General features: G+C 33.8%; 1 protein-coding gene across 1 annotated transcript; it reads left to right on the top strand.

Moving 5' to 3' along the window:
- The first annotated feature begins 3,911 nt into the window (after positions 1-3,911).
- On the top strand, positions 3,912-16,136 carry LOC148283451 (vacuolar protein sorting-associated protein 26C). The gene is made up of 7 exons (XM_088243857.1): positions 3,912-4,051; positions 7,876-8,019; positions 8,856-9,128; positions 11,251-11,433; positions 13,051-13,147; positions 14,616-14,741; positions 15,486-16,136. The coding sequence occupies exons 1-7, from the start codon at positions 3,995-3,997 to the stop codon at positions 15,566-15,568; spliced, it is 963 nt and encodes a 320-aa protein (XP_088099983.1). The 5' UTR covers positions 3,912-3,994; the 3' UTR covers positions 15,569-16,136.
- Positions 16,137-22,257: the final 6,121 nt, after the last annotated feature.

Consider the following 22,257-nt stretch of genomic DNA (forward strand, 5'->3'; position numbering starts at 1 on the left):
AAATAAATGTTTAATGGGGAATGTTTCCTCAATATGTAACTTGGTAAATGTGTTTTATTTATACTTTTAAAAAGCACCTGGTCACAAAAAGATGAACAAAGACAATTTATACAAATACAAACTAATACCACTTTCGGACAAAGGGATTTAGAGTATTTTTTTTTTTTTTTTTTTTTTTATTAACATACACGGCATAATTGCCTTTTACAAATTTATAATATAAACATATAAGGTTTGATATTTTTTAAACTACATATTTGCACTCAAAACTTAGGAACAATAATCAAGCCTAAAAATTATATAACATAATATTTAAGAAAAAAAAAAAGTTTAAATAAAACAAAAGTTTGAAATAAAAAGTATACGAGAACTTTAAAAATTAATATAAAAAGTAAATCAAATTTTAAACATAATAAGGTTTATAATAAAAATATATATAAAAACAGAAAATCATATATGAAGTAACTACATTAAATATGATTACTACTCATCTTTGAAAAAGTTTATAAGGTTTGTTCTATAAGAACAATACCCCACATTAAAAATATCCGATATGTGGGAACAACTATTGCCGAGTTCATGAAGTCGGCTCAATACGGCATTACAATCATACACTGTGCGTGAGTTACTACTGCAAAACGGTGGCACCCGCCTAGTTATCCTTCCAGGCACCCTGAAGTTGACGAGTGACAAAAGTTCTGGGCAATCCCATATAGAATGCACAATTTTATACAAATTTAACAGGTCTATAATTTTTCTTCTATCGTTAAGTTTAAGCAAATTTAATGTTTTTAATAAAAAATCGTAATTTAAAAATTCATGACTAATTCCAAGTTTAAAATTTATGTATCTTAAGAATTTTTTTTGGACCCTTTCCAGAGAATTTTGATGACAATTGTAGTAAGGAGTCCAAATTGTCGAGTTGTACTCTAACTGACTTCTCACTAAAGAAGTATACATCAACTTCAAAGTGCCTATGTTTTTGAATTCATTAGTCACACGTAACACGAATCCCAACATTTTCAGAGATTTACTAGTTATGTTGTTAATGTGACTAATGAAGGATAATTTTTGGTCGAAAATGACGCCTAAGTCGCGCACCTCAGAAGTTGAGATTAATTGAGTATTTCCCATCAGATAATCGAATAATATGGGATTTTTTATTCTAAAAAATCTCATTACCTGGCATTTTTTAATATTCAATTGCAGTTTATTAGCAGAGCACCACTGAAACATTTTATCTAAATTACGCTGCAGAATATTACAATCATTTACAGTATTGATTATTTTAAAAATCTTCATGTCATCGGCAAACAGCAATATCTCCACATCATCAAATACATCCATTACATCATTAACAAAGATGATGAAAAGTATTGGGCCCAAATGGGAGCCCTGTGGAACTCCACTAGTAGCACAGAAAGTTTGGGACAAAGTGTCACAAATTTTTACCGTTAATGTTCTATCAGTCAAGTAGCTTTGAAATATTATGCAATTAAAATCTATAACCTACTTCCACCGTCCATTAAAACAATTAGTTACTAGAAAATGTTCAAGAAGGATATAAAAAATGGATAGTGGAGGTGGGTAGAAGTAAAATGGATTGTCTCATTCGCCCAAACCAATATTGAATCACCCGCTTCACAAACATATAGTTTATGTTATGTTTTGTTCTTTTATTGTGCGTTTTATAATATAAATAATACAGGTTTACAGTATACATAAATTAAATATTAACACAAATATGTAGTGTTTATAACTGTCTTAACATTTTGTTAGTTTTTTCTGTAGTCTTCTTGATTGAAGTGGTTAATGAATACATATATCCAGGACACTAAGTCAAACTCGGTAAAGATAACCAGACAGCGGAGTTACCAAGAAGAATAGGGCTAAGTTAGGCTGCTTTCGGCAAACTAAAATATATTTTTGAAAATAAAGAAGTCCCTATATGCTTAAAAAGACAAGTATATAAATCGTGCATATTTCCGGTGACAACATACGGACTAGAAACCATGTCTGTAACAAAAAAAGTAGCCAGAAATTAAAATGCACGCAACGATCTATGGAAAGACAAGTGCTCGGTGTATGTCTAAGAGACAGAGTAAGAAATGAAGAAATAAGGCGCCGAACTGGAGTTGTAAATATCTTGGATCGTGCAGTGACATTGAAATGGCAGTGGGCAGGACACTTGGCGAGGCAAAATGATGGCAGGTGGACACCCAGAATAACAAAGTGGAGACCATGGGCAAACAAAAGAAGTGTTGGAAGGCCACAGAAAAGATGGGTCGATGACATCGCCTCTATTGCTGGTAAAACATGGATGATGAAAGCGGGTGATAGGAAGGAATAGAGACGTTTGGAAGAGGCCGCCATCCAGCAGTGGAGAGAATAAGGCTGAAGAAAAAGAAGTCTTCTTTGTATATTCTCACATGTAAAATAAAAAAAGTAAATTGTTCAGTGTCTTTGGCACGGGTAACCCCAGTGAGGACACATTATTTTTATTATTGATTATAATGTGAAAAAAACCAAACATGCATTTTTAAAATACTAAACTTAAAATATCATACCTAAAAGAGTTATTTTTACAAAATCAAAAATAAATACTTGAAAGGTTTTAACTCACACTAGAGGTAGTATTTTACATGGTCAAGTTATTGCAGGACATTGGTAAAATAAACCAAAGTAGGACACAAAATGCCTAACACTCTTAAGGTGGAACGGAAAGCTTGTTGATGACTGTGGAAATAGTTTCCTCTTTACAAGAACAAATGCTGAGAAGTTCCGAATTGGCTCACTATAGAGTATCCCTCTTGATCCCAACACTGAAAGAAAAAAATCCACTTAAAGAAATGTAAATCTTGTACATAATAAGTAAGGTAAATAATAAATGTAACTCACACCTAAAAAAACCAAAGCGTTCTCCACGCGCGCTATAGTATTCAGAATACTAGCCCAAGGTTGCTATTTTGAAGCTTTTCTACCTCCCAGAGTGCGCTTAACTTTGGGATTTTATTTTTTGCATGCGACTACACTTTGATTCACAGATGGCCATAACGATGATTAGATGTCAAATGACGTGTAAAACTGTTTGGTCAATTCAGTCTAATTTAGTGTTTTGGGTAATGCTTAATCATCATGTTTGGTTTCACATGTTCGTATTTATTTGACGTTTAATCATCATTGGGGCCGTATATGAAGCAAAGTGTAGTCACACGCAAAAAATAAAATCATCAATCAATCTCTAAGAGTATTTCGAATAACACCACAGGAATCATAAACTTAAATTGTTTTAAAAGAAGAATGTGTAGAAATATATATGAAACGTGCTATTTTTCACATTTATCACAACACACAGCTTATTATAATGAGATGAGTCGACATGAAAACAAAAAAAACATCTGTAAAAATATTTTTCAAATGGTATATAACTTATTACGGTATGGGGTAAATGCGCCCATCGACGTTAAAAAATTATCGTGTTTTTTTTTACAGATTTATAAACTTAAATCCCGTACCTACCTTTCAAAGATGAATTTCGAAGTGTAGTTATTGGATGCCCGATAAATGATTGTTATCCTGAATTCCTCTCAGACCTCTCCGATATCAACTTCCCATCCCCTATTCATATTCTAACTCTCCTGTCCCCACCTAATAAACATGTATTTAAAATTGTATGTAAATATGTAGTTATAAATTGTATTACGTTGTAAATAAGTTATAATATATTTATAGTGTATGTAATATTAAATACTAACACACTAACTTGTATATAGTACCAACACATGTGTAAATATTTAACTTAGTATAATGGTATAATCTAAAACTCGACACTGGCTAGAACACTTAGTTGGGAGGTAAAAAAGCCAATAAATACTAAGAAGAAGAAGAAGAAATCATATGTCAAAATCATTGCTTAGTAAATGTCAAAGTTGTGTTTTGACGTTTAACGTTCGCCGGATCTTATTTTTGTTGTAAATAACGTGTGTGCATTACGATGTCAGTTAATCTTGAAATAAAACTTAAAAAGGCCAACAGAATATACCACGAGGGGGTGAGTATTCGCGTATTTACTTTTTTATGCAGATATTTCGACTTGTACAATATTTATAAATGGTGGGTGGACAGCGCGAATTTGTACCATATTATTGTTTACGTTATCTTTGTTAAAATGTACTAAATATTAAATATAAACATATGGTGCTAATAAGTCAAGTCTTTTTGTCATGTTTGTCATTAGTGAGATGGATACGATCTTTAACAGAGACCGCTGTCTGTGACTTTCTGTCACTGTCACGTTGTGTCACTGTGGGTGCGCTCACTACTCACTGCTGGTGACAAAATGTTCATTTAGCTATGGATTTCGAAGAGGTCGCAGTGATTTGCGCTCTTGAATTACGCATAAGGAAAATTAAACTGAAGAAACACTACTGGGTACATCCCATACATAATGAACGATTATTAAAAGGACAATTTGACTCCCTGAATTCTGAATTACGTCAAAATCCTCTCAAGTTTTTAAAATTATTTTCGTATGTCAATAAACAGTTTTGAAATAATTGAATTGAAATTTCGTCCCACAATTTCCTTTTCAAATGAATATCAGAGAATTCCTTTTTTTTTATACAATGGTGGCCTTTTCTCTATGTCTTCTATTAATAATTCGTTGTCAATATCATCTTCTTGCAGAGAAGCAGCCATCTTAAATCTCGCCCGCATAAATAAAGGTTTCAGCTCTTTAACTTCACAAACATCAACATTGAGGGGAGATCCTTAAGCCCACCATCCACCCGCAGCTGTTATAGAGTCCCGGGGGACTCTCTGTCAGCTGCGCACAGAGGAAAGTTATCATAAATATTCCTAAGGAATACAAACTCTATGCAGATTAAGGAGGGGGAAGGAGGACGTATAGACAGAGGCTAACACGTCGTCCCCACCCCTCAGGATCCCCTCAATGCCTCTGTTTTTTTTTTATTCAAAAAATATATTCACAAACAATTTACATAAATAAACGTATCCAAATATACAAAAACAAATATCCAATCACAAACATCAACAGATGAAAGGGTTGAAGGAATATAGATGTTGAAATATGGGTAGGATAGTGAATGTTTTACAGTGTGTAAAGTGGTGACTTAAACCAGCCAATGACAGGTCATTAGCCCTGTAAATGCTTAAACTTCTATATTATCTTGTCTAAAATGTTATCATTCATCACTGTTGTAATAATATGTTAATCTTAAATATAACTGAAAAATTCACAACACGTGTCCGTTCTGTAGGCGTCTGCCGTCAGAGTGACAAAAAGTTCCTAGTGAGCGCACTCCCATAGCAATGTGCAGGCCGGGTGGCAGTCACGTCACGCTGGATCTTTTTGTCACCGTATTGTCATGTCACCGCAGTGAGCGCACTCTCATATATCTCCATAGCACTTGACACTGTGACAAAAAGTCACGCTGACTTTTTGTCACAATCAGCGGGGGCTCTAAAACTAGACAGGAAGTGGACTAAACAAAATATTGGTTATTTGGTTTTTTCATTTCTAAGATATCCAAGTTGTCATTCTTTCAAAATAAATTATTAAATTTTCACATTTTATTTTCAACACGAAGAACTTTTAATCTAGTGTTGTCTGTCCAAAATTATGATTATTCAAAATTATACTATTCAGATGGTTTTCAAATTTAGAAAAATTATTATTATTTAGGCACCTTAAGTGTTCTTTTACTATAATATTAAAGTTTCTTTTAGTTTTTCCTAAGTAGATTGATTCACAAGAACAAAATCACAAAAAGACTCAACATATTAGATCCATGTGTTCAGATTTAATATTTATTTATTTATTGAGTTTTTCTACTGACATTTCTTGGTAGAACTGCATTTTAATTATAATAATAAAAATACTTTATAGTTTTATTCCACTTTTGTTTAGAATTTTTTTACCAGTGACCGAGTTTCGTCGTGACCGACATCGTCACACTGGCGACACCAGTCTGACACCAGTCCGACACCAGTCTGACGATGTCGGTCACGACAAAACCCGGTCACTGGTAAAAAAATTATAAATAAAAGTGGAATAAAACTATAAAGTATTTTTATTATTATAATTTATTTATTTATTTATGGACATTGTCCATGTAAACAATTTATAGGGATGAATATTACATTATAAGAATACTTAAAAACATTTAAAAGTAATAAAAAAAGCATTGACAAACATAAGGGACATCGAAACAAGATCTGGATAGTGCAAGGTTAAATCGTTGTACACTTAAACCAAAAAGTCAAAATCTTGTCTTGAGTTAACAATACGACAAATACGGGTCATTGGAGAATTAAGACCACGCTAATCGATGAACAGTACTTCATTGTTTCTCAACCTACGAGTCGGAATATAGAATTTTAACTCTCCCAGTAATGATGGCACATCGATTGTACTACAGTCGAACTTGGTTATAACGATCACGGAAATAGCGAGATCTTGTATATAATGAGGGAACATTATTCGACATTTTGTTTGTGGTTTTCTCCATACATTTATTTACTTTTGTAACGAACTTCTTCTCGGACATATCGAACAAAAACACTGTCAACAGTTGAGCAAAAACTCTTCAATTGTTTTAAAAATATCATTTTCGAAATAAGAACCTAAATAATAAAATCCAAATGCGGGACTTACTTATTACCGATGCCGCTGGGCATTGGTATCGGTTTACGTTTATGATACTATGTAAGTGTCTAAGTACCCAATTGATGTTTTCGCCGACAGCATTGGCAAAGTATCACACATATGGTTGAAATTGCGTGCAAAAAATCCAAGCTTTGTGAACTTAGTAAGCGCAGGCTTGGCACCTCATTACAATTTACAACTTTTTGGTGGTTTATGACTGACATCCTTGTTTCGGGGGTTTTCACAATGTTTTTTTATTTATGTTCTATGGTCAATGCATAATGAACATTACAAGTGGGTGATGTCAGATGAGTTAAAAATAGAATTAAGAATAGTCCAGAAACCGCATACGCACATCAAACAGAAGGCGACTTAACTACTCATAAATGAGTAGGTTTACGTTTTGACCCATTTGTTTCTTTGGAGACATCGCTCAGTACGCTACTCCTGATTTGAATTCAACTATGCCGTGTTGTGTCCTTTTAAAGTGTAGAAATACTGCTAGGTTCTTAAGAAACAGGATTGCATCACATTTCATGTGTAATTAACAAAATAATGTTTAAGTAGCAAATGCATTACTTAAAAATTGAATTATTTTTCCATCTGTCAGATTGTCGAGTTGGCAGGGGAGTAAATTGTTTTACCCAACTTTGCTCATCTAATAAAAAAACTAATGAAAATTATACCTCGGATTTAACAACGCCGTGGGGGACATTTGAATGACATTATCTTTAAAACATCAAATGTTATTTAACATGATATAAAAATATCCGTTTTATGTCAAATAAAATTTGTTTTATATTTTAAGTTCAAAGTTCATTAATTCAATTACTCTTATTAAATGACCCATTACTTATCTACTCTGTTGTGTCAATCAATGTTTCCGCGTGCACAATAACATTTTAGAGAAATTGGCAGATTGCTTTTTTTTTACCTTACATTTATGTTTAGGTATTTTTTTTCCCCATCAAGCAACATTACCCGGCGACGAGTAACAAGCAGAAGTGTTTCAATTTGCGAAAGAGTGGCAATTATCTGTAAAATAAAACGTGGCGCGAACAAATAGGAATGTTTATTTATTTGAATTTGAAATTTAGAAACTGGTATTTTCGTAAGCATTTATTATAATTTTCAATGGTGACAATATGCAACGGCGATTGGATTTAAAAAACCTTTCTCTGGTATAACGAGTAATTGTCTCTTTGCAGGAGGTAGTGAGTGGTTTGGTTGTTGTATCGAGCCCTTCGGATGTCCGTCACGATGGAATTAGTCTTCTGATGGAGGGAGCGGTCTCCTTACAGCTGAGCAACAAGAATATCGGCATGTTTGAAGCCTTTAGGAACTCTGTCAAGGTACGAGATCGCGGTGAATATTTCAATGACTAAAGTCAATATAATAACATTATAAAATATGTGTCTAGGTGGATAAAGAATGCAGTTCTGCAAGTAAAATACAACCAGAATTTTGGAAGAGTTAATCTCTCTCTTCTAAATATGTCCAATTTGAGTTACGCGGTGATGAATTGCCAACGACGTTATACTCTTAAGTCCGCCCATTAAAGAAATAACATAAACATATTAAAAAGTACACAAATTATAGTCCTTAAAATTTAGCTTGATTAAAATGACAGCTGTCAAACTCATGTCAATAGTGATGGGAAATTACTGATCACTAATCATGTACCGATAAAATCGATTTTATCAGATTTTTCATGCAAACATGAGACTCTGTTTCCGAAAATTAATTTTAAAAAACGCAAGAAAAGCCCACTATAGTGTGTTGAATACAATTATTCACCAAAAAAAGACATTTATACTTTTTTTGTGAACATTATCAAACAAATTATTTTTTATTTGATCAAATTACAAACGTTTTGGCAAAATGATGTAACCTTGTAAGAACGTCGTTAAAAATTAGGTTGATTGTAGTTTTTACTTAGTTTTAAAGCTGATTTTATATATTTGTTGATTTATATGTCAAGCATTGTATAAAAAAAATAAATTAACATACCAAATACGAATGATTTTTTGTGTGTCAATATAAATCACTCCTTAGATGTTACTACAAAGTTATGTTGTCAGTTTTTCTGACAACTGTCATTCTAATCACGCTATATTTTAAGGACTATAATTACGCACAGTAATTGTATGCTTCTTTAATGAAAAAGATTGTAATTTTTTTTCCATAGCCGATTTCTCTCATATCCTGTACTTTGGATTTGCAAGGCGGGGGCAAGCTGCCACTCGGAGTGACCGAGATTCCCTTCGAGTTTCCTCTGGCCAGCAGAAGGCCGCGCGGCCCCCAGGCCGCAGCCCCGACCGGGCAGGCGCAGTCCTGCCTGCTGGAGACCTATCACGGAGTGTTCGTCAGCATCACGTACGTCCTCCGCTGCACGATGAAGAGATCTTTCCTAAATAAAGACCTCGGCACTTTTTGCGAGTTTATGGTGCAGTACAGAAAGGTGAGAATTTGATTTCCGTGTAAAAAACTTCTTTGGTATTTCCTTTTCTGGACCTTTTCTTATTTTACACTTATTTGTTTATAAATTTGTATAAACAGAATTCGCAAATCATCTTATATCCGAAAACCATGAATTTAATCAAGAAACGTGTGTAGAAATTTTGCATGTCAATAAAAATGCTTTTCATTTAGATAATTTAGAACGATTAGAAATTAGTAAAGCCATTAATCAAAAACTTCAAATAATCAATTAAATTTAACTTCGAGTCCTCTTTTAAAACTATTCCCGTTATGATTTATTTTATCTTCTTTCTCTCTCTTTCTTTCAATTTTCTGTCTCTTTCATACAATATTTTATTATATAAATAGTAACGCGTGTAATTGTAAGTTAGTTAAATTCCTGACGATGAGGTAGTAACCCCGAAACCGGTCGAAGTGTAATTAAAAAAAAAATTAAGTGGTTTATACAAATTTATAAACAAATAAGTGTAAAATGTCATACCACAAAGTGAAAAATGTTTTTGATAACTATAATACTTTTCTTATTTATTTATTTGTTATTTTTATTGTTGATGATCGAGGAATACAGTTCTGTGAGTGAAATAGAACTAGAACCTTGAATGGGTGTTTTCGACTCGGTGGCTACCGTCAGGTAAAAATTCTGAAAAGGGAAATCGATTAGAATTAATTCCCCACTCGGAAGTAAAGAGAACCCTATGGAAAACTACTATATTATTTATTTATTATACGGCACAAGTGCCTTTTACAATATAAAATATAACAATATAATGAGTTAGTTAGATATACAAAAATTAAAAACTAAAAAACAATAATAAAACATGAACGGAGCACTAAGCACAGTAATTTCTAATAAAAATATGTCAATCGAAGCTAAACTGGCAGTGCACAACGGAGTTTTAGTCCCAACACTTATGTATGGAAGTGAAACATGGAACTGGCAGAGGAAGGATGAATGCCGAGTGAACGCGGTTGAAATGCGATCTCTTAGACGAATGTGTGGTAAATCAATGTATGACGAAGAACGGAAGAGTAGAAAAAGATGTTGAAAGGAGAGTGAATGTGGGCAACAAAAGGAACGGAGCAATTAGCACAGTAAATGAAGTGAGAAATGGAACTGGTATTGGAAGGATGAAAGCCGAGTGAATGCGGTTGAAATGTGATCTCTTAGACGAATGCGTGGGAAATCAATGAATTATGAAATCAGGCGAGAGTGTAAATCTGAGTCAAGTATAATTGATAAGATTAAGAGAGGGTCTCTGAGATGGTTTGGTCACGTAGAACGAATGGACGACGAAAGAATGGTAAAACAAGTATATATGGCGAAAATGAACGGCAACGTGAGACGAGGACGACCGAGGAAGACGTGGCATGATCAGATAAACCAAAATCTTAAGTCTGGTCATGTCGAAAGCAGACGGAACCGAAGGGCATGTATGACAAGATGTATGAATGTGGAAGAGGCTAGGATTGTATGCCAGGATAGACGTGTGTGACGGTCCATTCTCTCTGCCTACCCCTACGGAGAAATGGCGTGATGGTAGTAGTAGTAAAACATGGGTATAAAAGAAAAATAAAAATAGCAAGAAATATATATAAATATATATCCATGTATGTATGTCAGCATACAAAAGAAAAAAAAATAAATAAATAAATAAACACCTTATCATTAGCATAAGTAGCTTTTGCAAATAATTTGTTAATCATTACTATAAAGAGATGATTTGAATTCACAGAGACTCGAGTTTAAAATGTCGATATGAGAGGTACATTCGTTTCCTAGTCTGTGTTTACGCGGTATTGGTGAGTGACAAAGATAGTCAGTTTGAGAAGGGTGACAATAATATGGACTATTTTGTCTAGTTCTACGTATTGGTATATTTATATTTATTAAATCTAAGAGTTCGCAACAATCGAATTTAGAATTATTGATTTTATGTAAAAATATTAGGTCAGTTATTTACTGCGATTATGGATGGTGTTATGCAATGTGTCAAGCCACAAAGCCGAAAAAAATGAGTTAGTGTCAGAATATAATATGCCCAAAAAAATTCTTGTAAAATTGAAATTGAAAAATGAAACATAATTGATGATTATTCTTTCAGTGCAAGGATAAGGTAGAAGCCAAACCTGTGAGGTGCGTCATAAGTCCGCAAACAATCCAGAACGCACGGAGCCTACTGGGGGGGCAGGGCGAGGGCGGCAGAAATCACACAATACCAAAGTTTAACATTTTAGCGGAACTGGATGCCACGGTTTGTTCTTTGGACAAACCGTTTACGGGGCAGGTTGGTTGATTTACAATTTATTTATTCATCATTTTACAATGAGGAACTTACCTAAGGGGAATAGGATACAAAAAATGTTTTCTTGGGTGCGGTAATATTTAGAGCTTTCAATTATACGGCAAAGTTAATAAAGATTCTTGAAAATGTATGAAAAAAATATTTAAAAATATTAAAATAAAAATAAAGTACTTTGAACGACGTCACTAGTTCATATGAATCAACCAGTGATAAGTGAGTTGTGGAAGATTTCTGGTTGACGGAAAGTCAACGGACCTATCAGCAGAACTGACCGAGAGGAAACGGAAGAGAATTTGAGACGTCACACAAGGAGTAATTTCAGAAATATAAAACTTAAAAAATTCATAGCGCTGATAAAACGATACATAAACATAAAAAATAAAAATTAACTTATTTTAATAGTCTATTAATAAATAAAAAGAAACACCGCACTTTCTTTTTGTGTTTTAAAAAAAAAAAATGTTCCCTCACTGGTGTCCTGTATTTTATTTGTATTTTTTGTTCGACATTTGGGAACCGACGTTAATTCGACATTAGACCATAAATCAGGTGAATACTGGCAAAGAGACATTAATTCTATGTTTTTCTCATTAACAATTAATTGTTAGTTGTTATTTGTTAGATGTGCTGTTTGAGAGCTAGCATTTTCAAGGTGAAGGGTGATATGACGTTTTTGGTTGTTCTTGCTGATTACATCATAGACAACAGTGGCTAAATAAAAATAATAAGTAACTTTAAAAATTAATCAACTAAAAATAACACTTCAAACAAGAACATGTGTTGGCCATCTAACAGCCATCATCAATCTCTCAGACTCTCCGTGACCAATTTTACTAAGGAAAACAGTCAGTAACCTTTTCAGCTTGAGGCCTTATAACGTTTCCACAGTTCTATATTATATATTTTTTGTTCTATGTAAGAGTATTGTCTCTGTGTCTAGAAGTTCTACCAATTTGTCTAGAACTCAGATCACTATTGGAACTCTGAGTCTCATAATAATGAGAAATTGGCGGGTGCACGTCTCTGTTAGTTTGAATGACCACCACTGCCTGTAAATATTGCTTGCTGATATCGAGCACTGCAAGAAAGCAGTCTTATCTTAAGTATGTTGTATATTGAGATAATTATTCTTATGCTGAAATAGAGTCAATGTTAAATATTTCTAGTCAACAAAAACGTAGAACTAATATTGACTCCATATATATGTTCGGCATACTAAATGGTATAATCGATGTTCCATCATTACTGGGACATGTAAAATTCAATATTCCGACTCGTAGATTGAGAAACAATGAAGTACTGTTCATCGATCAGCATAGAACAAACTATGGCCTAAATTCTCCAATGACCCGCCTTTGTCGTATTGTTAACTCAAGACAAGATCTGGACTTTTTTGGTTTAAGTTTACAACGATTTAAACAAGAACTAAATAAATAGTCCAGATCTTGTCTCTATGTTCCTTATGTTTGTCAATGCTTCTTTTCTTTTTTTTTTATGTTTGAAACTATTCTTTTATTGTAATATTTAAACCTTATAAATTGTATACATGGACAATGTCCGTCAATAAATAAATAAATATTGTTTTGTTTTAAATTATAGATAACTGTGAAGGAATGCTCCGTCCCCATAAAGTCCATAGAGCTTCAACTGGTGAGAGTTGAAACATGCGGCTGTGCTGAAGGCTACGCTAGAGATGGTATGTTATTTTTAAAGATTTGATTTATTTGCAAATTTGGAAACAAATTGATTTTAGAAAAATCAGTTGAATTATTAATGTACACATTTTTAACTTCACATCGAATTTATACAGAAAATTCTTTCGTAGAGTTCATTATTTGGGATTATTTCTTGTATTTAAAAAATAAATTTATATATTATTATTTGTATAAACATGTTTATTCTGATCTTTCCGGCTGTTAATTTTTATATGTTATTCATTGCTTTTATAAATGTAAATAATATTATTAAGTCAGTATAAATACAATCTTCACCAACAAGCTACAAAAAGTGGCTTGGTGGGATTTTAGTTTTAGTAAAAATATAACAATTGAAATTTTTTTAAATTGCAAAAATGTATAATTATGCTATTAAATCAAATAAAAAAAAATATATATATTCTTATTTTCTACGATGATGCACAATAAGTTTTTCTGGGTTATTATGCCGTGTGTCGTTCGTACTCTTTACCGACGTTTCGGAAGAAACTTTTGAAGAAGTTTTGTGAAGAAACAAGCTTAGAAGCTGAATTGAATACATTAACAAACGCGCTAGAAGGAAACGGATACAAAAAGAAAGAGATTTTGGCTAGAATAGCTTCTATATCAAACACAAACAAGACGTATGACAGCAATAACGAAAACTATAAAGGGATAGCTTGTTTGCCATATGTAAAGAATATTACGGATAGAATTTCCAAAATCCTTAAAAAACACCAGATTAAAACTGTTTTCGGCAAGTCGGCAAAAATAAGAGATTTTCTAAAATCAGCAAAGGACCGGGATCCTCTCGAAACCGACGGCATTTACAAACTGGATTGTAAAAACCGTCCTAAGGTATACATCGGGCAGACTGCCAGAAAGATTACGAGAGTAAAGGAGCACATGAGTGCATGCAGGCTCGGCTACCCCGAAAATTCGGCCTTGGCTGAGCACCGCACAGAAACGAGGCATAAGTTTTCCTTTGAGCCGATAATCTTAGGGAGCCAAAGAACCACCAAACTCGACTAGTAAAAGAAGCAATTGAGATTTACAAACATCCCGACAACATAAACAGAGATGATGGGATGCGATTAAAAACATCCTGGTACCCAGTCATAAAGAAATCGCATAAAGACTGCGATGTAACACAGATTTGTGATACAATATAGATCCTAAGTACATAATGGTACACATTAATCTAAACGACTACGACACGGTACAAATCCCAAATACATAACGTCACACATAAACGACTACGACACAGTACAAATTCTAAGTACCTAACATAACACATATTTATACATAAACAACATCAACCCTGATGATGGACGCTGTAACGCGATCCGAAACGTCGGTAAAGAGTACGAACGACACACGGCATAATAACCCAGAAAAACTTATTGTGCATCTTAACGGCCGTGAAAATCTAAGAAGTTCATTCTACGATGATATTTGGATTTGTTTCAGCGACCGAGATACAGAACATCCAGATAGGAGAAGGGGATGTTTGTAGAAATCTTCCTATCCCGATATACATGCTGCTGCCGAGGCTCTTCACCTGCCCGACTACGCTCACCACAAACTTTAAAATAGGTAAATCTTAACAAATTATTACCAACTTATTATTTATTATTAAAAAAGTAGGTAAAAAATCATTGTGTATTTTTCATAAGATTTTTCAATAACAATACTTATTTACAATGTACCAGACAACATTTTTAAACAATAGACTCATTCAATATGTTTCTTTTGAAACTTATGAAAACTAATGAAAATTGGACCTCGGATTAAACAACTCTGTGGTGGACATTTGACCGACATTATCTGTAAAACATCAACTATGATACAAAAATATCCGTTTTGTGTCAAATAAAATTTGTTTTTTTTTAAAGTTCAAATTTAATTAATTCAATTACTCTTATTAAATGACCCTTTACTTAAATAGGTGCAAAGGTTTTCACGGTCACTGTTATCAATATGTTTCTTTTTTGGGTGATATCGTGTGTGTTGGATTTGTTCCGATGTTTCGGCTACCATTGCAGAAGCCATCTTCAGGGTAAACTGAGGGTTGTAGAAAAAAGTATGTGTTTAAGTACTAGTAATTTGTACAGTGTCGCAGTCGGCAGTAGGCACATTTCTATTAGTTTTTGTAGTATGTAGTGCTGGGAACCATGTTGAGTTTAATTTGAGCCCGTCGTCTTTGTTTATGTTATTTAAAAATAAAAAAATATTTGGCTCAGTTTAATAGTCTATGAACAAATTAAAAAATATTAAAAAAAACCGTTGAACTTCATCATTAGACATATTTATATTATTGTTTTAAAACATTTGTTTCAGAATTCGAAGTAAACGTGGCCATCATTTTTCAAGACGATCATCTTGTCACAGAGAACTTCCCCATTACTCTCACTAGAAGTTGAGGTTATGCTTCAAGCGCTTTGGATAATCTACCACCACCACCATTTGATATTATAATATAGACAGTTATTTAACCAGAGTTGAAGAAATTGACTTATTTGTATATTTAAGCACCTATCTATTACATCAACACTTCACCTACAAACCCTGATCCACATCTTCTGGTGCATTCTTATTCTTAGTGGTGGGGGTCAGTGCTAGGCAAGCTCCTGACATCACTACGACCTGTGGACATCTATTGTGACGGGTCCCTGTGAATAGTTCTTGCCCCCCAAGCCCAGGTCTATAAAGATAACCTATTTTGCTACAAAACGAATGACCAGAATCTGATACGAACATCGAATGTTAAGGATCTGGGCGTTAGATTTGTGAGCACCCTGACACTTCATGAACACATAGAGACAATCAGTGGTGGTTAGGATTTGTTCTGCGTACTGCCAGGGTTTTCGAAAACACCCGCGTACTGAGAACTCTTTACAACTCCTCCGTGCGAAGTAGACTCGAGAGTGGCTCGATGATTTAGGGGCCACATGAACTGAAGTACTCTCTTATGATAGAGAAAATCCAAAATAATTTTCTGAGATAATCCTCGGCTTTACCCGACCGAGTTTCTCCAGGGTATGCTTGGCTACAACAGTTTAGAGACTAGAAAAAATGTGTATTAGACTACACATTTTTATCGATAGTTGCGCTCGGTATGGTCAATAATTCTGAGATTATGATAAGCATTGGTTTGTATGTTCCTGATAATTACCTAAGACAGCGTCAGCATCGTTTGTTTCATATTCCGATATACAGGACCACCCTGCCATTGGAAGGGCTACCGCTATGCTGAACAACATCGCTCTGGATATTGATCTGTTCCATGTATCTAAAGGGGTTTTTCGTAGCAGGATTCTCCTACTACTGTGACATGAGCCTCTTTCATGTATTTTTATATTTTTTATAATATGTACGTATTTAATATATGTATGTAATGTATGCAATGTATATGTTATATTTAAATAAATGAATTGTATTGAATTGAAAAGAGCCTGGCTACTGTGTGGAAGGTGAGAGTTTACATTTTGCTAAATCTCCCTCTCCAAGCCCAGATCTGTAAAGTATCGAGCTATCAGGTAGGGGGCGAGCACTTTAACATCCTCAGGTTTAACCAGTGGTCTCCCGAAGATGAGGCTTTTATGATGTAAAGCATCACATTCACATATAATGTGTGTAGGTGTTTCCTCATCTGGACTGCAGAACCTACATCTAGAAGTTTGGGAAAGGTTCATTCTAGCGCGGTGTTTGTTCGATCTGCAGTGCCCTGGGCGGGCTCTAGTGATAACCCTCAATTGATGAGGCTAAGCTTCATCAGGTCAAAAGCAAAACTTTGCGAGTAGCTTTTTATCAGTTCCTTCGCATAGTGTTGACCAGCTACTTTTTGCCAGAGCATTACGCTCTGCTTCCTGGCCCATGACCTAAGCTCATTATGAGGAGCACATTTAGGCAACCCACAGTACTAATGGTGCATGGATAGTGGAGCTAGGTAGAAGTAGAATGGATTGTCTCATTCGCCCATACCAATACTGAATCAACTGCTCCACAACTGTATAGCTTATGTTAGGTTTTTGTTATTCTCATTGTGTGTTTTATAATATAAATAATATAGATGTACATAAATACCTTGTTTTTAAAACTGTCTGAATATTTGTTAATTATCTTCGTTTTTAAGTTAGTCTTCTTTGTTTATTCTCAAGTGTAATTTAAAAAAACTAAATTGTTAAGTGTCCTCAGCACGGGAAACCCCAGTGAGGTCACATTATTTTTATTATTAATTATAGTTTGTAAGCGAAAAATATGAATAAATAAATAGAGCGTGCAGTGTGTTGTATAAGATGGTAAGGTGATCAGCCTTACTCCTCAGGCGCCAGTCCAGGAACAGTGAAATACTGCAGCATAAAACCACTTTATAAATAAATTAATCGGGTTGTGGTCTCATGGCTAGTGTTTCGGACCCACATATCTATGGTTCGAATCCCAGTTCGTCCCAATTTGATTCAATAATGAGATGTTCACAACTCGTTGAAAATGGCTCTCACAATAAAACATTTGGGTAAATCATAAGAAAGCAAATATTTCTTTTAAAAAAAAAAATACGTAGTAAATTAATTTTTCGTGTTGAGCGTCCTAGGAATCGAAACCAGAACCTCAAACATGGTAGCCGAACACACCAAGCACTAGACCACGAGGTGGAATCATCTCCGCTGTATTCATTCAGGATTTACCTGAAAGTAGCTATCACGTCATGTTTGGACATGTGGAATGAATGAATGACGAAAGATTGGTAAAGCAGATATGTATATTATTTTTTCTATATAAATTGTAATAAAAAAAAATGTATTTTTGCAATAAATTTTTTTAATTTGTTTAAGTGTTTTTTTTTTATTAAGTTGTGATTTTATATATTGGGTGTTAACATAATTTGTGTCCATTTTTTCCAAATGAAGAGAACAAGAGGACACAGAATAAAAAACCAATAAATTTGCTTAGTTTTGTTGGTTGGAATCAGTTTTGGCAAACCTCAAATTCAAACAAGAATTCAATATAAAGTATACAAAATTTCATCCGACCCTCTCCCTGGTATCATGCCTGCAGATTGTCTTAAAGAATGGTCTCCAATATTATCAGCCCGAGGATCGGCCAATGTATTGTGGATAAACATTTGTTTGAAATTAAGATTGTGGACAGTCCTCGGTGTGAGTGCGGGTTTGACGAGGAATGCATTGACCACGGGTTGTTCGGATGCTCCGTTTGGGGTGCATATCCTCTGTATTGGAAACTAAACCTTCCCCACCCCTTAAATTCATCCCATGTCTTGTCAGTCTCATCCCCAGAAGTAGTCTTGCACTTGTCCAAATTTATTGTTTTAAATGATTAAATTTTTAAACGGAAATATATTTGCATTCATTTTTAAAACATTTAAAGCACTCTATACGGCACAAATCATTCTTGTTAGGATGGGTTGACTAAATCAATTAAAAAAAAAAACAATAAAATAAATTTTTTTATGTAAATAAAACACGAGTGATACTTTAATCCACAAATTTGGAACATCCAGTGACCGGTTTCATCGCTTTCGCGACATCTTCGAGACTGGTATCTTTATTAAAGAGTTAAATGTATTTGAACTAATGTATTTGATGAAACCGGTCACTGGATATTCCAAATTTGTAGATTAAAGTATCACTCGTGTTTTATTTATATAATAAATTACAATGAACTTCCATCAAGAATTTTCACTTACAAACTTAAATGTTTTAAATAAAATAAAAGTTGTAATGTCATTTATGTTTCAAAATGTATGCAAGAAAAACTAAAATAATAAAAGAAAATAGATGCCAATGTAATGAGTTCAATTTTGAGAATCAATTTTGGAGTATGGTATAATCGGTTGGGGTGGTGCGAGTGACACAGTTTTAAATAATGTATTTGTTGCACAAAAATCCATACTTAAAATAATACTCAGAGTCCCGATACAGACATATACTGAAGAAATATTTCACAAATCACAACTTATGACACCAAAACAATTATACGCTAAAATAATACTCACTTACAGATTCAAAAACCACGCTTACATCACATACAAATTATATTGATAAACAAATAATAAAAAAGAACTAGCAATCTGTGTAAGTATGCAAATGAATTAATATCTATACTAGTCTTCAATGGGAAAAGGAAATAAACGGAGAGGAAATGAGGAGAAACCACGGAAGAGAAAGGAGATGTTTCTTCAGGCATGATTTAAACAAAGATACTGTAGGGATGCTAGTCCGAGACATTAAGGATTGACTCCTGATAGATTGATGTAAAAGAAAATGTGTTTCATAAAATGTAATTTTTAAAAGGTTTACTCTTAAACCCCTTCGCTAAAAAAATATTTTAACCAATCAAGCATAGAATTGAGAATAGTTCAGAAACCGCATACGCGCATCAAGGCGACTAAACTACTCTTAAAAGAGTAGTTTTACGTTTTGACCCATTAGTTTCTGTGTAGACGTCGCTCAGTAGGCAACTCCCGATTTAAATTTAACTATGCCGTATTGTGTCGTTTTAAAGTATAGAAATACTGCTGAGATCTTAAAGAAACAGGATGGGATCACATTTCATGTGTAATTAGCAAATGTATGTGTAAGTAGCAAATGCATTACTTAAAAATTGAATTATTTTTCCATCTGTCAGATTGTCGAAGAAAACAAAATGGACATTTAAATTTTTTTACCATCAAATATTATTTAACATGATATAAAAATATCCGCTTTATGTAAAATAAAATTTGTTTTATATTTTAAGTTCAAAGTTCATTAATTCAATTACTCTTATTAAATTCCTTCTAACTAAAGATATGAACTCTTTTTTCCTATAATTTATTTTGTTGCCGTTTAATAATAAGGAATATTTTTGTGTTTTTTTTTAAATATTTTTATTTCCTTTTTTAATTACTATAAAAAAAATACCATATTATCTTTTACAGAATATTTATTTTTTTATTTTTTTATTGTATACAAAAATATTATAACTGTCCATTATTTACTATAGGAGCAAAAATTCATTAACATTTTCTTGTATACCCACGAACAAGCCATGCCTTTGTGGGATTATTTGTTTACTATTTTTCTATTAATATGTATTTCATTGATATGTAATTATGCTTCATTTTTTTAACACTCTGTTTTATCATTATGTTTATTGTAAAAAACAAAAAAAAAATTAAAAAAATATAAAAAAATGACCCTTTACTTATCTACTCTGTTGTGTCAATCAATGTTTCCGCGTGCACAATAACATTTTATTAATTTTAAATTGCTTTTTTTTTACCTTACATTTTTGTAATGATTATATTTTTTCCCATCGTGCAACATTACTCGGTGACTTCACGAATGCGCGCGGCGAAAGTGGGGCATAGAGGGATTATTGGACACAGTCCGTTGTATTCAAATATGATTCTACGCTCCTTCTGGACTATTCTTAATTCGATGCAACCAAGTTTTTAAAAAACATTACAAATCGTCTGACTTACAACAGACAACACCATCTTTTGATAAGGAATTAAAACAATGCGGAGTATTAACATGGCTTTTCTCACGGCTACAACTTCTCACCACATTGTATATGTAATGAGGGTAAGAAAGACAGCTATACGTTTTATCCTCGCGTGCGACGAGGACGAACGTGTGAACAAAATAATATCGAAACTGGTTTATGTCTGCGCTACAGTTTTGCTACTAATGAAGGAATAATTAGCATTAGCATAGCGAATTCACAATGATTATTTAACAACATCAGCAATTGCTAAGTGCGATTGTTAATTTTCGTAAATGCAAAATATTCTTTAAGTAATAAAAAACCTAATAGAGTTGCCCATGCGGAGAAAAACAATTCTATGATTATTGACCATAAACTTAGCTACAGATTACAGCAATCAGTGGTAATGTATTGAAGATGGGATTCGTTCTGCGTACTGCCGGGGTTTTTAAAAATACCCGCGTACTGAGAACTCTTTACAACTCCTCGGTGCGAAGTAGACTCGAGAGTGGCTCGATGATTTGGGGGCCACATGAACTGAAGTACTCTCTTACGATAGAGAAAATCCAAAAGAAGTTTCTGAGATATCTCTACATGAGAGAGTGCGGGTATTATCCTTGGTTTGGAGTTTCTCCAGGGTATGCTCGGCTACAACAGTTTAGAGACTAGAAAAAATGTGTATTAGACTACACATTTTTATCGATTGTTGCGCGGTATTGTCGATAATCCTGAGATTATGATGAGCATTGGTTTGTATGTTCCTGATTGTTTCGTATTCCGATATACAGGACCAACCTGCCGATGATTATGCCTGTTGGAAGAGCTACCGCTATGCTGAACAACATCGTTCTGGATATTGATCTGTTCCATGTATCTGAAGGGGTTTTCCGGAGCAGGATTCTCCTACTACTTTGACATGAATCTCTTTCATGTATTTTTTTCTTTTTTATAATGTGTACGTATTAAATGTATGTTTGTAATGTATATGTTATATTTAAATAAATGGATTGAATTGAATACAACGGGCCGAAGGTTCTTGGATCGAGAATTGCAAGCGCTATCCAAAACCGTCCATTACACGTTTGTTGTTAAACTAAAAACCAAATCAAAAAAATGGAATGCTTTTGTTGTATGCAATACAGCTTAAGGGCTTCTCTAGGGAATTATATATTTGAGAAAATATCACAAGATTCAAGCTTGGTTTATAATCATCATCATCATTCGCTTTCCGCACCTAATGGTGCATATGGCGCTGAATTGGTACACCAATCGCAGTGTATCTTGATCATTTTTTGTTACATGAAGGTAAGATGATCAGTCTTACGCTTCAGGTACCAGTCCAAAGACTAAGGAATATTCTGGTGTGAAAACACCCTTTCAAATCAATATTTCATATCAACCATGTCCACCTCTTGGATGGAAGGCAAACGCGCTGACCATTACACTACGAGGCTGAAGCTGGGTTCATACGATGACAATACATTAGACAGGACAATATTGTCCTTTCCTAGCTCCGTGGACGACCGCGCGGACAGGAAAATTAGACAATAAAACAATTTGAACGCGCGTTTCGAGAGAGTTCGCCAAAAATACGTTTTCTCTTATTCCAAGATGTATTGGA

Source organism: Micrasema longulum, unplaced genomic scaffold, assembly GCF_059751315.1.
Source record: "Micrasema longulum isolate JH-2025_06_02 unplaced genomic scaffold, ASM5975131v1 h1tg000237l, whole genome shotgun sequence".
Lineage (NCBI taxonomy): Eukaryota > Metazoa > Arthropoda > Insecta > Trichoptera > Brachycentridae > Micrasema > Micrasema longulum.

What these genes read in the sequence shown, in the direction of transcription:
- LOC148283451 (XM_088243857.1), top strand. Translation starts at nt 3,995, where the DNA reads ATGTCAGTTAATCTTGAAATAAAACTTAAAAAGGCCAACAGAATATAC. An exon ending in ACAGAATATACCACGAGGGG is followed by an intron (nt 4,052 to 7,875) that starts GTGAGTATTCGC and finishes GTCTCTTTGCAG; the next exon opens with GAGGTAGTGAGTGGTTTGGT. An exon ending in ACAAACCGTTTACGGGGCAG is followed by an intron (nt 11,434 to 13,050) that starts GTTGGTTGATTT and finishes TTTAAATTATAG; the next exon opens with ATAACTGTGAAGGAATGCTC.